The 25,091-nt window shown below is 41.9% G+C and overlaps 1 protein-coding gene across 5 annotated transcripts in view; it reads left to right on the forward strand.

Moving 5' to 3' along the window:
• AFG2A (AFG2 AAA ATPase homolog A) overlaps positions 1–25,091 on the forward strand; it is a 285,684-nt gene that overhangs the window by 44,051 nt on the left and 216,542 nt on the right. For all 5 annotated transcript variants that reach the window (XM_067530207.1, XM_067530210.1, XM_067530211.1 and 2 more), the window contains exon 11: positions 8,858–9,067. In XM_067530207.1, the coding sequence (XP_067386308.1) occupies positions 8,858–9,067 (210 nt within the window). The remainder of the gene's footprint in view (positions 1–8,857; positions 9,068–25,091) is intronic.

Raw genomic sequence — 25,091 nt, forward strand, 5'->3', positions numbered from 1 at the left:
GGCTTTAGTGCCCCCTGCAGTGGCACGCATATGCATCGGCATATAGGTTCTGCTGGTCCCCCTTGCCTCTCAGTTCCTTCTTACCGCCAGTGATGGTGCTGGAACTTCTCTTGCTTTGCAAGTCTTTCTCGAACACAGTGATTTTACTCTCGTGTATACAGTTACTATTGTAGTTGGTTAGTTATAGTTGTTTGTAGTAGTTAGAGTCCCAGGGTCGGGGCATGCCCTGTTCCCTAGGATTTAAGCCCTGTGCTTCTTGTAAGAAGCCTATGCCCAGAAGTGACTCACATCAAAGTTGCGTGAAGTGCCTAAGGGAAGCGCATGTCTGTGAGCGGTGCAAGATCTGCAAAAGCTTTCACCCACAGACAAAGAAAGACCGGGACATTCGACTTAAGGCCCTTCTTATGGATTCGGCACTCAGGCTGGTGTCCGAGCCAGGTAGACCAGACTCTGCACCGAGCAAGTAGACTTGGCACAGTAGACACGGCTCCCTCGGCACCTTCTTCATCCTCTCAGCACAAGTCACCATCTCCGGTACCGAAGAAGAGGTCTAAGAAGATGCACACCGAGCGAGGGCACTCACAGTGGACAAAGCAAAGAAGGATTCAGGAGACCAGGCAAGACCCGCGCCGGACTGCCAAATCCCTCCACCTCCAAAAGGTCCCTCGCTGTTGTGGGCTTTAACTCCGGCACCGGGCCCCCCACTGATTCCGGATAATGGCGAAGGCCCTCATCACTTGGTGGTGCCGTCGACCCCGGAGGCCTTTCAGGCGATGAAAGACCTCATGGCAATGCTGGTGCTGCCAACGCCAAGAGACAGGTACCATGGCAGGTACCATGTCAAGGGGCAAGCCGACCGACAGATCCACCCGATGTTCTCCATCTCCTAGGTGCCGTTTGCCGGTGCACTGCTGGTCCCTATATAGGAGACCACGCTCTTCAGGGCAAGGCAGTGATAGACTATCCTTGCACCGTTAATCCCTGGAAGATGGGCACTGAGCGTCGGAGCATTGGTACTGAGCCTCGGAATGGTGCAGGTCACCGGAATCCTAGCGCATTTCCCCAGGATCTCTATCCCGCTCTACTAGTCCTTACAAAAAAGCCAAGGACAAGAGTCAGTCCCGTCATACCCAGCGCTCGGGTTCACCGTGTCGTTCGCCAGCACCGGAGCACCACAACTCCTCATGCGGTGCCGTGAGATATTCAGAGTTGGCACTGCCTTGGTTGTCAGATAGCGGCTCCTCTTCCCTAGAGAGCGGTGAAGTGGTCCAAACAAGACAATCCCCAGCCCGCCACCAGGCTTCTCGATTATGCCACCGATTACCTTTTTACCGAAGGTGGTCTCTCATTTCCACCTTAATCAGGATATATTCCTGCCGGTATTCTGTCCCACGCCACATAACTCCAGTGAGGAGAGGCACCTGCATACCCTCCACGTGAGGAGGGCCCTGGCCTTTTACATTGACAGAAACAAGCCCTTTCGTCGCTCTACACAACTCTTCATCACGGTTGCGGATAGAATGAGAGGACTGCCGGTATCCTCACAGCGGATCTCCAAGTGGATTATAGCCTGTATCTGGGTTGGCTATGAGCAGGCTGGAACCGCACCCCTGGACGAGGCGCAAGCATCATCGGCAGCCTTTCTAGTGTATGTCCCAATACAGGACATATGCAGAGCAGCTACATGGTCATTGGTGCATACCTTTGCTTCTCACTATGCCATAACACAGCAGGCTTGAGAAGATGCGGGCTTTGTCAGGGCGGTACTGCAAGTAGCATGTCCATGAACTTCTACCCACCACCAAGGACTCTGCTGGTGAGTCACCTACATTGGGAATGGACATGAGCAAGCACTTGAAGAAGAAAGAACGGTTACTTACCTTGCAACTGTTTTTCTTTGAGATGTGTTGCTCATGTCCATTCTGTGCCCCTCCTTCTTCCCCTCAGCTGGAGTTCCAGTAAGAAGGAACTGGAGGCGGGGGCACTGGCAATGCCTATATGCAAGCGCATAGGCGCGCTGCTGCAGGGGGTGCTAGAGCCAGCTGCTACGTGCACCACTGAGGGAAAAAAGTTTTCAGCACCAGTGCATATGGCACGCACAAACACCTACATTGGGAATGGACATGAGCAACACATCTCGAAAAACACCAGTTACGAGATAAGTAACTGTTCTTTTCATGGTCAGATTTTTATTAGTGTGAGGGTATAAGTGTGAAACAATGATAGATAAGTCACTGGTCATTTAATGTATTATTATGTAACAGGTTAGGCAGTCAGGGGGTCACCTACAAACTTCCCTAAGCCAGATAGGGCTGAAGGCTGAGAGCAGCACAGGGAGATAGATGCCTTCTGCCTGTCTGAGCTGTAGAGCTGAAGCTGAGGCGTGGACCAGAGAAGGCTGAAGAATGGGTAACAATGAAGGGGTGAGTCTGCTGATGTCTCAAGGGAAGAGCTGGAACCTTACTTGGGATGGAAACAGAATGGAGAAACACCTCAGCTAGAGTGGCTGGGTTAAGGCATAGTGAGAGATGCTGGAGTTGTACCTGGGAAGCTGGGGTGAGGCATGGCGAGAGAAGCTGGAGCTGTATCTGGGAGCTGGGGTCTGATGAGAGACATCCAACCCATATTTGTTCTTGGGACTGTTGGGTTGATTGTACTGTTTGGATTGTGCTGGGGGGATTCTGGTTTATGGCAGTAGGACTTTTGGTAGTGAATTAATCCCACAGAAAGGCCTCTTTATATACTCTGATTGTTGTATTGACTTTATTTTAGGAATTAAGAGGGAAACTGCGACAAGAGGCCAAAACTTGCAGGGTTGTCGTGAGGTCATGAGGGAGTGCCTCGGCGGAGGCCATGCATTACATGTTGTAAATAGTGTACAGATTTGTATAATAAAGTACAGTGTCTAGTCCGGAACATACTTTATCTTCCAAAACAGCAAAGTTAATACAGTCTCTAATTCTTTGGAAATGTGTCTTTTATAAAATATTGAATGCCCTTTTAAACACTTTTGAATTTTAGTTTTGATTTTTAGCCAGATCTCAGCCTAATATGCGAGCACAGTCTTGCTGATGCAATTAAAAGGGATGAAAAATTGCATGTCCAATTAATTGCACTTACATTTGCACCTGTTTGGATGCTTAAGTACTTGATTGTGAGTGCAAACCAGGTAACTTGGCAGCTAAATGGGTGCAACTGCAGAAACAGTTGGGGCCCATGATCTTGTGCCAGCAATATTAGAGACCATTTATGCCCTAGCATACTTCACTGTTTGGAGTCATAATGTGTGATTGTCCAGTCTTGGAACATCTGTTGGGAAACCTCTGGAATTATTTTCTGTACAAGAACTGGAACCAACATTAGTTATAATTACTATAATAAGTTCTTTTCTCCCCCCTTTCACTTCCTTTCAATACAATATTTAGAGTTCCTGGACTTGGTCCATTTTTCCATCCAGCACTTTATTAGCTGGCTCAGAGCCATGGTGCACTGTGATATGTTACTTCTGTGCTCTGCAGTAATTTACACCAGTGGAAAGTGCTTTCTTGCACTAAGCTTATTATGTTCATATCAAATTATAAAAATTATGATTTAAGCAATAAACAAAATTAAAAAAAAAAACCAACAAAAACCAAATTGGCTTAATGAAAAATAGTTCATTCCTGCAGTTGGAGTCCTAAAACTTCAATTTTCTGTTTTCTGACTAGTGCATCTGCTAATGATGCAGCGTGTTGGGTTATCTTGGAATGATTCATCTTCAGATGCTTTCACCTGCTTATTTCTATGGGGATAGGCTTCTTCTACATTTCCCCCTCCTCTACCCCCTCCTCCCACCAGAAAAAAAGAGAAAAAACTATCAAAGTAGACAGGTAATCATGTGTGTTACTGTTTTGGTAAATGAGGGATTAAATTCCTTTGCTGAAAGTGTTTCAAAGTTTGACATTAATTCTGTTTGTCATCTAAAAAACCCTTGCTAAAAATACATTAAAGCACAAAATAAATGGCCGGCCATAGGAAATTTGCCAATAGGATACAATAGGTTGGGTATGAACTGTATTACTGTATTAACTGTTCATTTTATTTTGATGATACATTATTACAATAGTCAGATACTTGTTTAGATGCAACTTTTGGGCTATACAGTAAGTTAGCAGTAAAATCAAACACATACATACAACCTTAAGTACACTGAGTGAGGCCTCCGTTATTTTAGGTCAATATTTTTCAGTTTAAAATTGGCTGTTTTTCATGGTAGAGATGTTTAAAGTAGCCCTAAATAAAGCAAATGAGAAAAGACATAGTGAAGATGGGGTAACATACTATATTTTAAACCATGAATGAAGGCGGTTTGATAAAAGGCCCATTCCTCCTTTGGTTTTGTGCCAATACCATTCTGTCTTTGTTACCCTTTTATTTTACTGAAAGTATAACGTTATCTCTTTCCATCAGTGAAAATAAATAGTGCTCTGTTGTATCATGAAGTCTGCCGAGAAGTTAGTCAAAATATGCAAGATTTTTCTCTGAAATCTGCACCATTTTGAGCAGGATGGTGAGTGGGAGGTTTTTATTGTCCTAATTAGCTCTAATTTTTGTATATCTTAAATTTCAGAGAGAAATGTAGGAGGATCATTTAATTATGTTTAGTATTTTATTAAACTATGTTGCTCTAATTTGTACTAATTTTTAATAGCATATCAACAAAAGCTACCCTTCTGTGCCCGCACCGTTTTACCTGTTGCACAATATACAACATATTTACCTTAACTTGTAAGAGCGGTATCAATCATCTGCAATATTTGAATAATGAAGACTATCTGATGCAATATTTCACAGTTCTCCTATTCAAAATATAACCCATTTATTGATGGGGAAAGCAGCCAAGAATAAGTGAGTATGGAGAGGGATTTAATGGATAGTGAGTTTGTTTGGAGGACAGAAGAGGAAAGGCTTGTCAGGTGTAGGGGTGGCACATTACAGTCCACTTTCTAGTGTACTGTGAGTACACAGTGAGTGCTGTGTACAGTATTTGTGAGTGCAAGATGGAAGAATGCAAAATGTTTGCATGATGGCTGCAAGAATGTGTTCAATGTCCTGTACTCCTTCATTTTAATAGAACTTCTCTTGAGCTTCATTACATGTAACTTCTTTGGAAAGCTGCTCTTGTGTGTCAGGGACTTTGGAGAAAGGGGGTGAATGTTATACATCAGAAAGTTAGTTCAGTGCTTCAGTGGTTTGAGGAGTTGTGCTGTGGTAGCTGTTCCTCCCTCTTCTATGGGTTTCTCAGAATTCTCTATGAAGCCCTGAAGGGTTTTCCCTGCCTGTTTATCCTGTTGTAATTCAGCACACTGAGACTTACACCTTTCTAGCCCAAAAGTTCTGGATGAGACATCCTTTGATGCATGTCTGCTTTGTTTCTTTATTACTTACTGCTTCATAACTCTCTAGGGAGTTACTGTGCTGCATCCCTTTCTCAGCCCTGCTGACTTGGAGAGTTAAATATTTAAGGCCAGGAATGAAACCTAGGTGTCCTACATAGCAAAACAGAGTATTAACACTATTCCTCCAAGCTCAGCCCTAAGGTTGTTAAAAAGGCTATTTCCTATAATGACAGGATATTGTAGTTCATGGCATATGATGTTAGACCCCTATTTTCTATCCACATACCAATGAAAATTTCCAGACAGAGTATATGCTAGTGATTTGTCAATTCATTGCTCTAATGTATTGAACATGTTTTGAATTTATCACCAATACTGAAGTTATTCAGAATGGTATACCCAAACAGTCAGCTTCATCCTTCCTCAGTATATTTAGAATATTATAATCTAAATTATTTTGTCTGACACCTGTTTTATCATTGGACCAGACTTCATTTCCCCTCAGTTTGACTTCTTTTAAAAGGAAAAAAAATTAATTAGGCTGAGAATAGTTCAGAGTATGAAAAGTCCCTGGTAGTAAAAAATAATAAATGAAACAGTCAGTATATTTAGAATATTATAATCTAAATTATTTTGTCTCGACTTCATTTCCCCCTTTTATGTTATGGACTCTTAGAGATCACAGCCTGCATTATAGAAATCCTAGATAAACAGTTAGCTAAACATTTAACCCTGCATGCCATGTTTGTGTGAAAACTCATGGTACTCCTCTTTCAATCCATCTACCTACCCTACAGTGCAGTTTGTAGGAATTTAACAGTGGCTTTTCCCCCCCCTAGCACCAGATTCCAAATGGAAATTTATCCAGAGTGAGTCTTCAGGTTTTCCCACACATGCTTTTCTTGAAGGCTACCCTTTACCACTCTACTTTCTTCTGGTTCGTGTGCACCTTGTCTTGATAGTAAATGGTATATGGCCGTGGAATAGACACTGTTTGCAGCGTTATTTGAAAAGTGCTTCAGGTACTTGTGTCATAGCTTAAATGTTTTAAGATGCTTAAAGATAATAACATTTTCAAGTGTCCTTTCTCTGAATTTTTGTAGCTGTACAATGTACCACAAAACCCATTTTGCTTACTGCTTCTGAAAATTCTAGTAAATTGCTGATAACATATTCCACTGTAGAAGTTTTTTCCCCTCTGTGTGACACTTGTGGTTTCTGTTACAATCACTTGTGTCCAGTTCCCTCCACTAGAAAGCTTGAGCATTATTGCAGGAATCTTTTACATAGGTGAATTAATATAAGATTTTGAAAATTAAGATCCCCCTCCAGAATAAGAAGCAACAATACGCACAATTATGTGTAGTTGTGCAAGTCCATTTACTACTGTTTAGCTAGTGTTTGTTCAATCAGGCTTGTTTGTATGGTGGAACAAAATTTAAAAAAAAAAAAGCTTTTTCACAGTACTTCTCTGAAATACCACATTAGAAATAAATATTAGCCCTGGCAGGTAGCAAAATTTGGTGTATGGCAAGTTAGCAAAATTGGCAGGCTGCTCTGGCAGTTCATAAGCCCTAATCACTCATTCCTCAACTACTGGATTCCTTAGAGTCAGAAACTGCAATCCTCCCTTTTCTCTGAATTGATATTTCTCTTTATTTTTTTTCCACAGCAAAATTCTGCCTTTAGCTAGGTCATCTCTACTCTTCTGAGTAGGCAGTTGCTGTCAGTTGTGTGTATTGTTATGCTTCCTTACGCAACTGCAGTAGTTACTGATTCAAAAAGAAAAAGCCATTGATTATTAAAAATAAAAATTTTAAAATTGAACTTTTTTTCAGGGATCCTGTAACATTTTCCCTTGGATGTTCCTAGGAGGTGGGTCTACATGTTCTGGTGGCTGCAGATGATCAGATCTTCTTACTTTCCAATTAGCATTTTCAGATCAGCTCACTTTTTAGTGAATGCCCCATATGTATGGATGTCCTGTGTTTTTTCAGATATGTATTATTTTATCATACATTAAAATAAGACAGCCAAAAAGAGATTTTTATTTGGTCTGGAATTTGCTCATTTCTTCTAGGTTTGCTTTTCCTCTTAAGTACCCTGCTGATGCTTGTTCTCAGTCTACATTGCTTTACCCAGAAGTAATATCACGTTTTGAGTTTTCAGTGTTCAGAAATCAGACAAATAACACCAGAAGGCCATGTAATTGAGAACCTGATCACAGTAGCTTGGGAGGGGGACAGTGTTGTAGGTCAGGAATAAGGGTGATATATGCTAGGTTTTTGATTCCCCCCACTCTCCATGAATTAATCTCCTCCCTGCATCATCACAGGTGCCTCTTTCTCCCCAATCCTTGTTCTTCTCCCTTTCCCATCTTTGTGTCTACCACCATCAAAGTACAGATGAATTTTAAGAAGGTAGTCCTTCTTAAGCCAGTAAATCTGATTGCCTATCTTTGAAGATTACCTAATTTAGGAGATCATCATTTCAAAACATAAGGTCAGCTGATTCAACTGCCTCTTATTGTGAAGATTTATTGTTTTTAATATCTAAAGCAGAGTAGAATGGATGCTAACACAACAAGGAGCATAATAGCAGACCACTTGTTGCGAACATAGAAAATACAGGGAATTTTCTGGGGTGGGGAAAATTATCACTGTCTTCTTCACAACTACGTAAGAGAAGGTAGGGCTCATTTTAGATCTACCCACCATTTTGAATAGGCTACATTATATTTAGTGGGATTCATCTGTTGATGTCTGTGCTTTTACTCGTGATGACTCACTTCTTTAGCAGAGCAACTTTAACTGCAGTTACTCCTTACATTTTAAGCTTTAATTTGTAAATACTCATCCAATATTTTTAATGTACTAGTTAAATCTCCAGGGTGGAATAAATATTGTTGCAAAGTGATCTAAACCATCTCAATCCTTTGAACACTTGTGTGTTTGTAGTCCCATTTAAATCAAAGGTACTACTTGCATATAGGATAAGGTCATTTAGTGTGCTAGATGGAAATAATCATCTCTTAAATTCACATAGAATTTTCCCCTAGAAGGATACCAAAGTACTTTACAAATGACATATAGATGCCACATACACAGGAATTGAAATGATGGGAATTATCTAATGCTCCTGCAGAGTTTACAGACTATGTGGGTGGCAGTATTGATAGTGTATTGTATTTTTGGATAACAACAGTTACTGATCTTTGAAATAGATGCTCAATATATGAAATTTTATTCCCCCCCCCTCTTTGTTATGAAAATCTGTAATATAAATTCAACATTTCCCCGTTTTTCTATACCGATGATTTATCAGGTGCCTTTTGTTTAATTTAAAAGGCTTTAAAAATAAATGTACTTTTTATAAGCTTCAAAAAATAAACCTGTTGAAAAGGAAGTGCATGCCATAGTTCTATACAAACATTCATTCTGTGCTAATGTGTGGATTCAGCAAAATGGTCTGCTTTGTAGGTATCCTGGACAGACATAGGAGGACTGGAAAACGTCAAATTGAAATTGAAGCAGGCGGTGGAATGGCCCCTCAAGCATCCCGAATCCTTCATCCGTATGGGGATTCAGCCACCAAAAGGAGTACTACTTTATGGGCCTCCTGGATGCTCAAAAACAATGATAGCAAAAGCTTTGGCCAGCGAAAGTGGTCTCAACTTCTTGGCGGTGAAGGTAGGCCATTTATTTTTATTTTTTCTTAATCTCAGAATAGCAAATGGCTGCAGACAATACAGACGTTTGGTGTTGCAGACCACCTTTCTGTTGCACAGCTTCTCTTCTCATTCATTACTCCTGTGCTAGTGCCCCCATGTGGAATTCAGAATTAGTCCAATGTTGTTGCTGTAGGCTCCACCCTTGGCATCAGCTCAGTCGGCCACCAGATTTTCTAAGCCCAGCAGTGGAACAAGTTGGCAGTTTGCTTTCTCCCAGCCATTTAGTTTTAGTTTATTTTTTTTATTCATTTCTGTGCAGTTGTGACTTATGATCTTCCTGAAACTGGGTAAATAGCAGCATGGTAGTTTCAACTGCCTGGATTTGCTGCTGCAGTGCCTCTCTGCCAGACCCTTCTGCTCCCACTCAGGCATGGCAGAATTGTCCTGCAAACACCTGGCTAACTCTAAGCAGTGTTCCCTACATCAGACAGCACTTTACAGGTTCTACAGAGGGTGAATAATGCAAAGCTAACTTTGCACTGCCAGCCAGGGCACGCAGTTCAGAGGCAGACCCACCCTGCCCTGAGGAGCTGCGACTCTAGTGCAGAATAGCCCAGTCAAGGATTTCTAAGCATTTGGGGAGAGGGTCTAAGGATGAGGAGGAAGCTATCTGGCTGGCACAGGGGCTAAGTCTCACAACAGATCTGGGCAGGTGGGGGGGAGAAATCTGAAAGGAACCAGAGTTCTGTCCCTCCAAGATACTCTACTTCCCCGGAGAAGAAACAGGGCTCCTGCACAGCTGGGAATCCCTGATTATGAATTGGGGGGATTCTCATTATACTCAGGGATAAGTCCTGCAAAACCCAGATATTCCCCAAAAGGCAAAAGCAAGTGTTGCCTTCGCAAGGCAGTAATTTAATATTGTTAATGAACAAGTGAGGTGAAAATCAGAGGTTAAACCTCTTCTCTTTTGGCCTCTCCCCTGAGGGAGAGTTTGCTGGGGCTTTCTCCTACAGATTGTCTTGCTCAGTGCTCTGGACCAAGCTCACCGTGCCTCCTGCGCCTTGTAGCATGTGTGGGCATGCAGAGATGCCTATACAGCCTTGCCTCAGGTTGCAGCCTAATGGGAATTGTGCTTGTCTGGCTTTCAGCCCAAGGACCCTCGCTCTGCCAGGGAAAGGGGCTCAGATTTGAGGCAGCAACAGAAAGGGAAGTGTGCCTTCTGATCATCAGCCATAAGCCCTGCTCTGCTTTCACATTCTGAACGTAAGGATCTTTCTTTCCACTGCACCACAGGCTGGCTTCACAAGGCTTAAAGCCCTGGGCTCTTCAGGCAGCCTATGACCCTGAGGTTTCCACTCCCCACAGAGCTGCACCTTTGTGAGATGACAGTGAGAAATCCCTGCTCATGTTCAAAATGATCCTGATTTACAAGCCCTGAGTGGTGCCAAGTTGTGCCAAGTTGGGTGCAAGCCATCCTGGGGAACGGGCAGGCAGCCTTTCCAGAGTTCTGGGAACATCTAGCAAGCTACTTCCACAGTTGAGATATATGTACTATTACCTGGTCCCTGTGCACAATGTATTACCTCACCCCATAAACAGCCAGGGAAATAAGTACTATGCATGCAAATTAAATCTTGTCCCCAAAAGCCCACACACCCTTACAGCCTACCAAGGAACCCAAATATCTCCCCTTTCAAGCATTATTAGATATGTGATTTCCCATTAATGACTCCCTAGAGGGTATCATAAGCTCCAGATGAGGACATCCGATTAAACCAAATGTTTATATACAACCAAAGAAATTTCATAAAATTTTGGGAGCCTAAAGTTCGTACAGCAGTAGCTCCACCAGTTAAATACATAGTCACACCTTCAGAAGGGGACTTTCTTCCAAAAGACACCATAGACCAAAGCCTCTGCTCTAACCTTTCAGACCAAAGGTTTTTCATAAGTTTGCCTGTGTTATGGGGAAAAGTGGCTCATTGTCAATAGGTATGATCCTTGCTTGGAGTGAGACATCTCGGGTTCTGTCTTGGTTAATCCTTGGATGTGATTTATGACAAGCAATAGATTCTGACTTGGTAGCTACAAGAATAGCATTGCTGATCCTAAACATTCTTGTAAAGAAAAACTTTCAGGTGAGGAGATATTGGGGGAAGCATTAGAGAAATTAGCTGCTGAGATTGCACAGAGGCGTCAGCCCTCACTGTCAGAACTGGCATAGCAATCGTTAGCTACTGCTCACACCAAGGATATCCAAGCAGGTGGCACAGGGAAAAATCTAGAGCAGAAACTTCCAAGGAAATCTAGATACATTTTCTTCCAGACCAACAAAATCCTCAGTGTGACAAAGACAAGGAGCGTTTTCCATACAAGAACTCACAATTCCTATACACAACTCTTCATTCTGATCTGCCCTGTGCACCCTCTTAAGTTGGTAGTCACAGGTTGCACGTTACACACCTAGACCCATGCATAGACAGCATGCCAATCAGTACCCTGTCCAGAGAAACAGACCCATTCATAAATAAACAGTTGCTGGAAAGGATTCATAGCCACCAGTTCTTGGAAATCAAGAGGAGCCTTTGGTCCCAGTGTAGAGAATCGCTCATCTAAAGGTCAAAACAGATGTGTATCTGACTGTCATTGTACCAAAATGGTAAAACATTTCAAAGGTCCAAGGTCATTCATTTCCTGATGGCTTATTGGTAGCCAATTATTTCCAGTGGCTAGGATTGCTAGTGCTGTGCATTGGCTTCATCCCCTGAGTTTCTCAAAATGTACCTGCTGAAGTTTCTTGTGAAGACATAGAATCATATATTTGATGTGATGCTAAATTAGGTGTCATTTTCAGATAACATCCAGTGTCCCTTTGTGAGCAGGTAAGTTCAAACAACATGCTGAATGCCAGCCTAACTTGCACTCTAGATCCTTGTGTACTCACTATAGAAGCAAGCATGCTTGGGGGACAAATTTCCAAAATCTCATCGTACACATCCTTTTAGTTCATTTCAACTTCTCTATCAGGGTGTCTACTTTTAAAAACAAAACAACAAAAAAAAAAAAAAACGTGCAGACATGGACATAGGGGATCGCACCAGTTGTCCATCTAGCCCAGTATCTTGTCTTTGACAGTGACCAGTACCAGCAGGACCAGTAGAAATACAAGAAACCATGGCAGTGGGTAGAGTATTATACTTGCAGAGGAAGTCTCCTCCTAACACAGGCTTATGATTGAGGCATAAGTGTCTTCTATCAGTTCCAAAACTAGGGAGTACCAAAGGTCAAAGCTTCTCCTTAGCAATGGAAATAATGTTCTGGGTAGAGAAGAATCTGCTACCTTTCAAGACAGTTCACATAAAGGATACAGGAAAGAGGAAGAAGGAGAGTTGTGGTTCTCCACATAGTCCTCTAACCTAGTCCACTAACCCAGAAGATGGCATTTTGGACACGCTAGATAGCCAAGAACCCCACATTGTGCCTGCAGAAAACACCAGATCTCTTAAATCAGAGACTCCTTTATTCAGACTGGAAACATCAACAATAGCAGCCTGTCCATCAGAAGAGAAGTGTAGTTCAGCATGGATTCTCCAATAACCTCTGATACAATTTGTTATCCAGAAACCAATCAGGATATTTCATTCATTGATCTGATCAATTTTATGTTTCTGGTACGAAGGGAATCAGAAAGTTCTTTGGGACAGAGACTGCCTCTTTGTGTAATGCCTAGCACAATGGGACACTGATCTGTGCTATTGTGATACAAATATTATAATAATATCAAAGGTCTGGAGATTTCAGTTACACTAGAGTTTCTACAGGTGATTTAGATGGAGCCTTACAACCAAGCGCCTTAGAAATGTGGGTACCAGCCATACCAGCATTTTGTAGACGGTCAGGTTGGATGCTCCATTTTGAGTGTCATGTGCCACATTTAATTACAGTGACAGATTAGACAGCCTTGTGGTAGTTACTTTGAAAATCAAGTTTGGTAATTAGTTCCCATATCCATACAAAAATCACACTGCCTTTGTCATGAAGAAAAGGTTATTCTTATCGCTCCAGGCACCTTTCTGTTCAAGGTAAGTTTCTCTTTCCACAATTCCTGGAAAATAGTTCTCTCATCATTTTGTTCTAACCCGTGGAAGATTGTGGCATGATTCGGCATTCCTAGCACTTTAAAGCTCTATCTAAGCATATGGGCTATATATGTCAGCTCTCTTCTGTTCATTTCATTTTATCCAAAATGCCAAGGCTTTACGCCTCAAGCTTGCTGCAGGCAAGATGTAAAAATCCTGCACCAAGTTGGCATGGTAGGCTTCTGGGAAGCCATTCACATGAGTCCCTAGAGGCACTGGGAGGAAAGTGTCTGAGCCTCAACTGATGAAAATTTGCTACGTTAGTTTCCATTACTCTGCAAAGGCATCCTTTGGTAGGAAGGTGCTCCTGGGCTGGTTCCCACATTACTCCTTAGTTTATAAAATGCTTGATTTAAATGGGGAGAGCTTCCATTCCTGCCTGTTGTTTTACTATAATAATTAAGTTCTGCTAATCCTTTCCCTCCTTACTTCTGGAATTCACTGCTCGCTACTTCCTGTGAGTAACGAACGATGAGAGAAGCTGTGCAACTGAATGAGACATCTCTTACCTGATTTTGTTTTCTTTCTGTTAGCAGCTTCTCTCTGAATTCTGCCCCCGCCCCCCCCCCCCCCATGGCAGTCTGGTGAGAGACCAGAACATACATTGAAAATTTTCTCTAAAGGGAGACTTAGACATATATCGTCTCAAGGTTAATTTAATAAATTATATCAAGTTGTCTTAATGCTAATAATAAAGTTCCACAGCTGTGGAAGCGCTCTTCTGGTGGTCTGAGCTGAAGGGTAGAACCTAGTCCTAGGGCCTCCAGCAACAATGTTGAACCATCTCTGAATTCCACAAGGCGGGGGGGGGCGGGGTGCATTAGCGCAGGAGTAATGAATTCAGAGAGAAGCTGCTAACAGAAAGGAAAAAAAAACCAGGTAAGAAATTTCTCATTCCTTTATTACAGTCTGCTGTCCCTCATTGTTCCTGATCATCTTTTGTGTTATATCAAAGACCTATGTATAAACTTGAAGTGAGCTTTTTTTCTTTTTCTTGTTTGAAGAGTCAGTTTTGTTTTGTCTGAGCCTCAGTAGTCCACAATGCCACACTTTTTAAAAAGAATGAATTTTTAATCAGGTGGAAAAAAATATATCAAAGCAGAAAAGTGAAATGTTTAATTGACAGTTAGAGACCAGTTGCCATCTCTTATTTAGTGGAATGCTAAACTATTTTTTAAAGTTTTAAAATTCACACATAGTTGAAGTCTCTTCTCAGAACAGTGCAAGTGAAATGCTATGCTTATTGGATAAAGTGTACCTATTTTTACAGTAACAGTACCCTATTTAAATGGGCATATTGCTACCTTATCTCTTACTATCTCTTCCCATCTCTCACAAAAGTACTTGAATGGCATGTGTCACACAAATTTATTGAGGATGTTTGATTACAGGACACTTTGCCTCCATTACCACATCTTTATTTAAGTCTTACTGCTGTCCTTACTTCATTATATTTAGAAGGTTTGCAAAATAAATTGTACCTACAGTGTTCTTGCACAAATGGGGAGTTTTCACAGCATTAGGAACCTCTATAATAAAGTGATATTTTAGATGGGCTTCACAGTCTAATTCTCAGGGTTATGTATTATGTGAGAAATATGGAAAATGCATGAAAGGAAATCTTTGTTAACTTTACTGAACACTGAAGCATTTTAACATAAAGAAGTACTAGTGTGATTCCAATACTGGCAAAGTTTACGGCCGTAACAGAAATGTTGATGAAGCCTGATGAAATGCAAGAAGAGAGAATCTAATTTTTAAAAACACATTTAAAAAAAATAGATGTTTAAAGCAGCCCATGTGGACAGTTGTGTACGGATGACCACCATCTCATTGCCTTGCAGTTTCAGCCTTTTGTACTCTCAACTCCTACATAGCTTCCGTCTCTACCCATCCTTTTGGTCATGTAATTGTAAATGAAATTCTGCGGCCTCTTCTCCCCAAAGTTGAGGCCTTTGTGCTGCACCTCTTCCTGTGAGTACCCATCCATTCAGTTTGATGGCAGCTAGTCCTCTGTATTTCCTTTTCAATAGAAACATGTTCCTGTTACAATCACATTAACAAGGAGAGTCTTGGAAACCTCTGCTCTGAGAAGACATGGGCCTTACTGTCTCTTCCAGAAAGACAAGGGAGCTCTTTGTAGTTCACGCTCATTCATAGATAAGGTTAACGTCATACCTCTCGAAAAACATTTTCTTCATTTTGTGTAAAGCATAAATGCCCAAAAGAAAAAAACATGGGGTGTGCTAGATGTGAAAAGAGCAATTAAAATATTCCTTTAGCACTTGCCTACACTGGAGCTAGTGTAGATATTCTGCCCCAGTGTGAAAGTGGCTTGAAGTGGTATGGCTTGCTCCATTTCAAATATGCATAAGATGCACCAGTGTAAGCCCCTCTCTCTCCCCCCCTTTTTTTAACATAATACAGCATGTCTACAGATTTTAACTGATGCAAAAATCCCTGGTGTAGACAAGCCCTAAGCAGAAGTGGTCAGCTTTGGAAAACATCTTTTGTTTCCCTTCACTCTGAATTCATCAGCTTGAAACCATAATAATCCTTCATATCAAGACTGATCAGGTGCTGTATCTCTGAAGTTTATTCAGCCACAGAAAAAGCTGACCCCAAAAGGGATCAGAGCCCATTCAGATGGTGCCACATTCACTTGGGGGCAAAAATGGCACCAGCCACCCCAGAGGAGATATGGTAAACCACTTCCTGGTCCTCCATCAACACTTTTTAAAGCACCAAAGGTTTGACTTGCCTTTCTGTGCAGAAGCACCTTTTGTCAGGAAAGTGCCCAACCAGTGATCCTCAAATAGATTACTATGACTTATTTTAGGAAAAGGAGAATGTTTAACATATTGTACACAAACTGTGTTCCAAATGTCCCACCCAGGGAGAGATGTCTAAGCCTAGAACAAAAAATGTGTTATCCGATCACTTCCTTTTTGAGACTGACCGCTTCACCTATCAGACATAAGTACTCTAGGTATCTATGCAAGGGCTTCTTCAGTGTACATAGCTAACATCATTAAATAAGTGTGTGTGATTGGGTATACAGATCTCACACTGGAGAGCAAAGGTTAAGGAGCAGCTTTGGGCCCGATAGCCCCGCCCAGATGCCTGCACAAGGTGGAGACAGGGCTTTGAAAAAGGGAGCAGAGCAGTTCAGAGGCAGGTAGTGAAAGGCAGCAGATGGCTGTTCTGAGCAGGAAGTACTTCCCAGGAGCTCATTGCCTGGGACCTGACAGCACAGACCTGTGAGAACACCCAAAGGAGAGGTAGGAGACTGAGTGTGCAGGTCAGAGATTTGTTGGGAGTAATCTACTCTGGGAAGCTGAATGAGACTGGGGTAGGAAGTGGTCCAGTGTGGGGCGGGGTGGCTTAGAACCCCAAGATGTTGGGGGTAGCTGCCAATTATTGAGCACTGGACAGGAGCCCTGTGTAGAGGGCAACCCTGGGGTTCCCTGCTGGCTCTGAGAGAACAATACAACAGCAAGACCCTTCACCCAGGATGAGGGACCGGCTAGAAAAGACTGACTGTTCAAAGGCGAAGTCTCTAAAACTCCTCTACTAAAAGGGAGGACTGGAAATCGTTGGGGTGGAGGCACTGTAGGACAGGACTATGCTTCAATAGGAGATGACCTGCCTATGGAGAGGACCTGCCTGACTACTAGGGCAGTGTTGTCAGTGGTTGTGCACCTTCTACAGTGTGTTATTGTTGGGTTATATTTCATCAACTAAAAATAATGTGTTTCCGTACATGTTTGGAAGTGGTTGTGTGGCATGCGGATGGAAGAGGCATGGCCAGATCGTGCAGCTACAAGGACAAGTCTGAGCTACCACTGTTACATTTGAGAGGAGATACACAGTTCAAAGATATTTTCTGAGAGTAAGAGTTAAAGGAAGTAAATGGGGTAACAAATTTTCCTTTGCACTCTCTCCTCTTTTGTGATCTATTTTGAAGTTCAAGGGTTCCTCTTAGACTGTGTTTGACCCTCTGTGCACTTGCTCCTTGAGGTTTATTTGAGCCCTTTAATAGCTGTGTCATTACCAGTGTCAGTAACTTTCCTCCTTTTCTAGGGAGAAGCTTCCAACTGTTCTAATTTCCTTGAAGGTTTTTTCAGTGATTCTGGAATCACTGATGTGACCTTGTATAAGAAGCTGAGACTGAAGGCAGCAGGGTCATTTTTTTCCTCCCCAAGAGAGATTTACATCAGTGTTTGAACTTCAGTCTTGACTTATCAACTCACTGTTTGGACTGGTTTAATTCTTATTTCACTCAACTCTGTATGCAGTTTGCCACTCCTTATTCATAGTCCACTATGGCAGCCCAAAAGAACTACCAGTGTCCTTCAGAAGCCATGTCAAGACTACAGAATTAAGTTGACCTAACTTGCATCAGCATATAGCCGCCACAATAATTATATTGCTCATGCGTGTCTACGCCTTTTCTCCTTGTGTTGGCTGTGCACTTCCTCACCAGGAGCACTTGTATTGATTTTACTGTCAGTGTGGGGCATTGTGGGATGGCTCCTGAAAGCTGATAACTGTTGATGTAAGCCAAGAATTGTCTACACTGACACTGCGTTGAGCTAACCACAGTGACCTTAATTCTACGCCACTCATGGAGGTGGAGTTAAGTTGGTGCAGTGGGGTAGTTACATTGGCGGAAGTGAAATTTAAGTGTAGACACTTCCATGGTTAGGTCGATGTAAACTGCCTTATGCTGACCTAACTCTGAAGTATAGACTAGACCAGAGACTTTTGTGCATTTTTGTTACCAGTGGAACAAAATAAATTACCTAAAGGAAATAAGGCCATATGTATTCATCAGACACTGGGATATATTTTTATCTCCTGCCAGCCTGTTGACAGCTCTGTGTTGTGCACGTCTGTCTCTGTGACCCCTAGCTTCAGAGATCACCTAGTTTTCTCAAATTGAATATGGAGAAAATGAAACCCTTAGTAATTTGGTCTCATCTGTTCTTTGCTTCCATTTTCTCTCTTGATATTTTCTTTGAATGGCTATGTATCCGTCCCATTTTGACAACTTCTAAACTTGGGGTCAGTTTTGAATTAGTTTTTTTTGAGGCACACATTAATCAGTTTGTTAAAGCTTTAGAGTGCTGCTCTAGGAAGCTGTCTGTAAGAGATCTACAGTACTGTGTATTGTCTTGAAAATGTAAAGATAATTATTACACCTAGGCCGATGTTGCATCTTGATTTCTGTAGCTTTCTGACTTGTGCTTTTGTCTCTTTTTAGTAACCATTTTTATTTTGTGGAAAATCTGGCTAGTCCTGCACACAAAGATTTAGTGACTATCAAATTTGTTCTATGGGCTTCCATTGGCTCTGTGCAAAGCAACTTTCTGATTTTTTAAAAAAGATCATCTGTTGGATTTATTTATCATCTGTTGCATCTTTAATGCACTGTCACTCTGGTATCTAAGTGTCATATGCACAAGTTAGATAAACAGTGCTTTTTTGACGTTACATTTCAACCTTAACATTGAAAATTGCTCTTCTACGGTGCGTGCCTGGTAGTTCATGTGGTAAGCTTGGTAGTCACAGATCGCTTTCTACTGGATAAGTACCGTCAGACATAGCAAACTCCACAAGTGTAATTGGCCCTATTTGGACTTATTTGGACTTATCTCACACAGGTAACTGAAATTGAGTTATCCTTTTGTGCTGAGAGGTGGTTCATCAAGTCAGAGATGAGGCACGTTGGTGGGAAAATGTATTGTTGCTTGTATTCTTCAGTACTTGTTTGGTAGTAGTCTGATCCAAAGCCCGTTGAAGGCAGTGGTAGTCTTTCCATTGATTTTGGTGGGCTTTGGATTGGGGGCCTTCAATCTTCAGGCCTGTCAGTTTACATGAATTTTTAATTCAGACACAGTTTTTAACAGCAGAACAGTACATACATAATGTATGTAACAAAGGCAGGCAGAAGTGCCCATCCTTTTCTTGCTGCTCAGAACTTATTTATCTGTTTTTTTAAAAAATGTCAATAATGACAAAATAGTGCCTAAACTTCCAGAAAACTCGGGTCATTAAAAAAAGTAAACAAGTTAAAATCCAGCTTTTTAAGTGAGGGGGACAGACCGTTGTGAACATAACTAGTTACAACAGCAGTATTTTAAAAATTGATTGCAAGAAGTGTATGTGCATTAGGACAGTGAGCAAATTATCAATGTAGATGGTGCAGAATATTCATCTTAGATATTATTTGTATTTAGTTAACTGGCCCAACTAAGGTAAATAATTCTGGTAAAAAATGGTCCTGACCCTTTTTTCTTTATTTAAAAGAAATAAATAAATCCTTTAAGCTCTAGCTCTTCTTTTTCCAATTATCAGTGGTTACAAAAATATACACTGCACTCAGAGATCTGACTTCATCTTGGCTTGTGCTAACTTCCTGTATCCCCTGCAGATGCCTTTGTGCCTCTCTCTGTGCTTGACATGTGCTTAAGTTTAGTTTGTCATCTGGTCAGTTACGTCAAAATATTTTCCAACTGAAATTTCCCTTGCCTTTCTCCTTTGCTCTTGGCTGCAGCAGTTAAAACAGATTAATGAGGTTTGGAAAGGCTGACTGCTTTGCTTTATGAAGAACTGTCATTGAATTTCTGGAAGAAGATTGGTTATCCTTCTGACAGAGATTTTCAGCAGGTCCTTCATTAGTTGCCTTCCTGAACAGAAGCGTGAAATAAGGAAGTTTAGCAGCCATGACTAGCTGAGCAAAGGGTATTTAAAAGAAAAAAAAAACTGCATCAAGGTCTTATGAAAAACCATGTGGTAGACTCATTCATTAAAAATAGTAAGAAAATACCCAAAACTGCATTACTTAATTAAAAAATATTGAAACTAACCTGTGTCTGAAATTATCTAATCTTTATAGAAGGTTTTCCAAAGTAGTAGCAATTTGAAACAATTTAATTAACTCATTTGAACTCAAAGATGGAGGAAATGGTTTACTCTTTAAGTAAAAATGAAATAGCGGAAGTAAAAGTAAAACATGCCTCCTGTTGTATTAATTTAGATGGAATATATGGGCCAAAGGTGTTGACATAACCCAATCACTTTCCAGCATTGAACAGTTTTAAACAAGATTTGGGGTCTCTCATACAGAGATCTCAACCTGCCTAGTGCCATGGCAAACACAGCCATTAAAAACTGTTATAACCTTTTATTAAAGATACAGAAAAGAAGGAAAAAGTTAAAGCATTTGAAATGTTAAGTGTTAAATAAGGCTTTCATTTTAACAACAACCTGTGTTCCATTTCTCTTTAGCTGGAGACAGTTTTTAGAAGGGAAAATCCCCTTTGTTTGACTGTCTCTTCGATGGTATCAAAGATCGTAATAATTGACCTTTTTAGGGAAAGAGAAGAAGTTAGTTAAGATGGGCTGGCGCTGTCGTTGTTGCTGCTGTTATTAAAGTCCGATGCTGTTTCCTAGCAGACAGAAGACAAATGCATACAAAAGGGAAGAGAAAAGAAAAGCAAAGATAGAAAATGCAGCTTCCGTCTCTGGTGTTCACTTTCACTTGGAATCTCATTGCTGGAGAGAAACAGGCACAGCACAGTCTTATTAGCCACTCCAAGACCTGGCAAACTTATACCAGCTGTTTAGGGTATTGCTTTTAGTTGCCTCTTTCTGGTCACAGGTTTACAGCCATCTTGCAAAATTACTGGCTTAACTGTCTGTGCCAGGCTTTTATTCAACAGAAAGAAAAAGGAGAGGGACAGGAAAGAGAAGAAATAAGATGGGGAGGGAAAAGGAGACTTTGTGGGGAGATGTAAGGGCTCACATTACGAAGTGGTGTTGAGAGTTCCTCCAGAGCCGGAGAAGGTATTGATGTCATCTGGCTCCCTCTTTTTGGACTAGTCTTGTTAGGACATCTCTCAGGATTAGGATGAAGGCGGTCCAGGGTCTTAGGGGGACAGTGGAGATGGCAGCCATGATGGTGAAGCTTGCTCTTTCCTCTTCTTTATCAGCCAGTGTAGCAGAAGTCTTTGTTGGTCTGTGTTTTGCACCAAACTCTCTTTCATTAAGGACCCCAAAAGGGAATGGTGAGCAGAATAGCCTATTCCCTCAGTATTTTGTCCACCATCTAGGTCAAATTTCTGACACACCAGTTTTGGTTGATTAATTTTCACAATGTTCTTGTTTACCAGGCATGACCTTACCTCAGTCCTTGAGTTATATCAATAAGCCTTTCTGTTTGAATTAATTCTTTCTTTCTGTCTCCCTTTTGCGGTTTTTCCCATCAACATTTATTATTATAGGTTATTGTGATATTTTATGAGCTTTCACTCACTTTTTACAGATGAGCTGACAGTTAGGGTAAATTTGTAGGCCCAATTATCACAACACTCCCTTCCTTCCCCAAAGCTGAACATGTATCATCAGTCTAATGCGCCAGAGATTGACGTCGGCGCCGAGAGGGGGACTGCACATCCTGTGCTGGAGCAGGTTGGCTCAATGCCGCTGACCTGGAACGACTACTGAGGGAACGGCTCTGCTCTACCTTCGGAGACCATCCAGCAGGAGATCTTCCTCCCCATACCGGGGATCTCCTCCGCCATTCAGGGGGGACCCAACGTGGGTTTCCCCCATGATACTGGCCCCTTCGCCCTTGGCAGAGGGGGGTTGGAGGTGGCGTAGGCAAGGCCAACAAGGCTCTTGCCGCCTGAAAAGCCTCTGGTGTCGACGGCGTCGGCAGGAGCACTCTCCCACTCCCAGGAGTCGGGGGAGGCTCCTTGACTGGAGATGCAGGCATCGGAGAAGACTCGACGGGCCGGGTCATGTGCATCTCCGTACTCAACCCTGGGGAGTGTCGGCACGCTGCTTCTTCCTGTTCGGTGCCGGTGATGTTGCGCGGTGCTGAGTCGAGGGTGGTGCGCTCTGTACCAAGGTCACGCTTGGTCCTGAGGTGGAATGGGTCAGCTCGGAATGGGCATTGGTGAGGCCGCATTTAGAATATTGTGTCCAGTTTTGGGCCCCCCACTACAAAAAGGATGTGGACAAGTTGGAGAGAGTGCAGCAGAGGGCAGCAAAAATGATTAGGGGCTGGAGCACAGGACTTATGAGGAGAGGCTGAGGGAACTGGGCTTGTTTAGTCTGCAAAAGAGAAGAATGAGGGGGGATTTGATAGCGGCCTTTAACTACCTGAAAGTGGGTTCCAGGGAGGATGGGGCTAGGCTGTTCTCAGTGGTGGCAGATGACAGAACAAGGAGCAACGGTCTCAAGTTGCAGGGCGGGAGGTCTAGGTTGGACATTAGGAAAAAGTTTTTTACTAGGAGGGTGGTGAAGCACTGGAATAGGTTACCTAGGGAGGTGGTGGAATTTCCATCCTTAGAGGTTTTTAAGCTGAGGCTTGACAAAGCCCTGGTTGGGATGATATAGCTGTGGTTAGTCCTGTTTTGAGCAGGGGGTTGGACTAGATGACCTCCTGAGGTCCTTTCCAACTCTAATATTCTATGATTCTATGAACTGGGCTTTCAACCGGATCTCTCAGTCCTTTTGAGTCTTCGGTTTAAAAGCCTTGCAGATCTTACACTTGTCTTTTCTGTGGGCTTCCCCCAAGCACTTAAGGCCGTGGTCGTAAAGGTCGCTGAGCGGGAAGGCCTTCCCGCAAGAGGCACATGGCTTGAACCCCAGTGACCGGGGCATAGCCTGGCCGCTCAGAGTCCCCACAGGGACTTGCCTCATCTCTAACTACTCTTAACAACACTTAACAACTACTTAACTCGGGGGTGTCAAACTCATTTGCTATGGCGGGCCAGATTTGAATTAAATGTGCTTCAAGTGGGCTATACCTACCATAAATCGAAATACTAGGCACAACCATTTTTATGTAGTATTATATTTTATTTGCTAGATATCAGTGATTTAAAAACTGCAGTAAATTCACTTCTACAATTAATACTATTTTACAATTAAAAGAATTGATCAATGATTAAGAATTATAGTACTTTATTTACTGCTACTGCTGCTTCCTGATGCCTGACACCTCTTACTTTGGACCTCTGCATCAAAGTCTGGAGCAAGGGACTGGGCTGTGGCAAGCTTCAGTAATGCGTTCAGGTGTGCATCAGTAAGTTGAGAACGAAATCTTGACTTGTTGATGCTCATTACAGAAAACAGCTGTTCACAGACATACGTTGTCCCAAACATGGACAGAATTTTTGAAGCAAAAGACTGGGATAATTTGGTCCTACATACTGATAAAATGTTCCAACATCAACACTGGAAAACTTATCCCTCAAAACAGAATCATACTGCAGTTCGATTATTTCTATCTGAATCTCCTCTGAGACCTCATGCACATTGACAGAAAATGGGTTACGGAAAATTGCAAAGTCTTTCTCAAGGTATTTGAAGTCAGAAAACCTTGCTTGGAATTAATTTCTTAAGTTGGAAATTTTGCTGCTGTACTGTTTTGTAAGAGCATCACAATGAAACTCAGCTGTGTTGCGTCGAGATTTTAAAGTTGGAAAGTGTGCAGGATTATTATCTGAAAGTTGTTTTCCTGAAGCTTAATCTTGAAAGCACTAATGCTGTCAAAAACATCTGTCACCAATTTGTTGCGCCAGTGCATCTGTTTGTTGAGACAGTTCAGGTGTTCCGTGATGTCCACCATAAAAGCAAGATTTTGAAGCCATTCATTATCCTGCAGTTCAGCCATAACCTTTCCTTTCTGATTCAAAAACAATTGTATTTCACCACGCAATTCATAAAAGTGTTTGTGCAGCCCCCCAACTTAGCCAACGAACATCAGTGTGATATGGTAACACATGGGGTTTCTCAGTTACTTCCAGAAGGCAGTTGAACTGCCTGTAGTTAAGGCCTCTTGCTCGTATAAAATTAACCGTTTTTATAATCACATCCAAAACATTATCCAGTTTCAGTGTTTTACTGCACAGTGCTTCTTGGTGTAAATTACAAAACTGATATTGCGGATTGACAGCAAGTAATTTATCCTTTAACTTTGCAGCAACTCCAGCTTTTCTATTCACCATTTGTGGTGTTCCGTTTGTAGCCAGACTCACAGCTTGCATCCAGTCTACACCTAATTTGTCCAAAGTTATTGGACAAATTATTGAAGATATAGTCACCTGCTGTTGTGTCTTTCATCGGAACCAATTCTACAAACTCTTCTGTTATGCGCATATTTGTATCAACACTACAAATGAAAATTGCAAGCTGTGCCACATCAGTAACGTTCATACTGTCATCAACTGCAATCGAAAATGCAACAAAGGACTTGATTCTGTCCTTTAGTTGATTGTTAAGGCTCTCTGACAAATCACTGATTTTCTCAGCAACTGTGTATCTCGAGAGGCTTATATTTGCAAAGGCTTGCCATTTATCCAGACATATTAATTCTGCAGTCATTAACACACATTTCTTTATAATTTCCCCGTCTGAAAAAGGTTTTGATGACCATGCTAGTTCATTCGCAATCATGTAGTTTGCCTTAACTGCAGCTTTGCTTACTTGATGGGCATTTGTAAATAGCGATTGCTGCTTTTTCAAGAACTTCTCCAATTCAGAAACCTTTTCCTCACGCAACTTCCCAATATATTTATCATACTTCTCAGCATGCTTGGTATAGTGCCTCTGAACATTGTACTCTTTGGCAACAGCTACATGTTGCGTACAAATCAAACATGTTGGCTTTCCATTCAGTTCGGCAAAGAAATACAAATTTCTCCACTTCTCTTGAACCACACGACATTCTTTATCTATTTTGCTTTTCTTCGAAAACATAATTACAAGGCCCCACACAAGGCTGTGTATGTATGTACAAGGCCCGGCTTACACAAGGTTGTGTATGCAAGATAGCACCATAACAGTCTGGCATATACAGCGCTCTGCGATGCCACGAGCTATTGT

The sequence above is a fragment of the Emydura macquarii genome, unplaced genomic scaffold (assembly GCF_026122565.2).
Source record: "Emydura macquarii macquarii isolate MOO-44397 ecotype Brisbane River unplaced genomic scaffold, CSIRO-AGI_Emac_v2 contig_3044, whole genome shotgun sequence".
NCBI classification, from domain to species: Eukaryota; Metazoa; Chordata; order Testudines; family Chelidae; genus Emydura; species Emydura macquarii.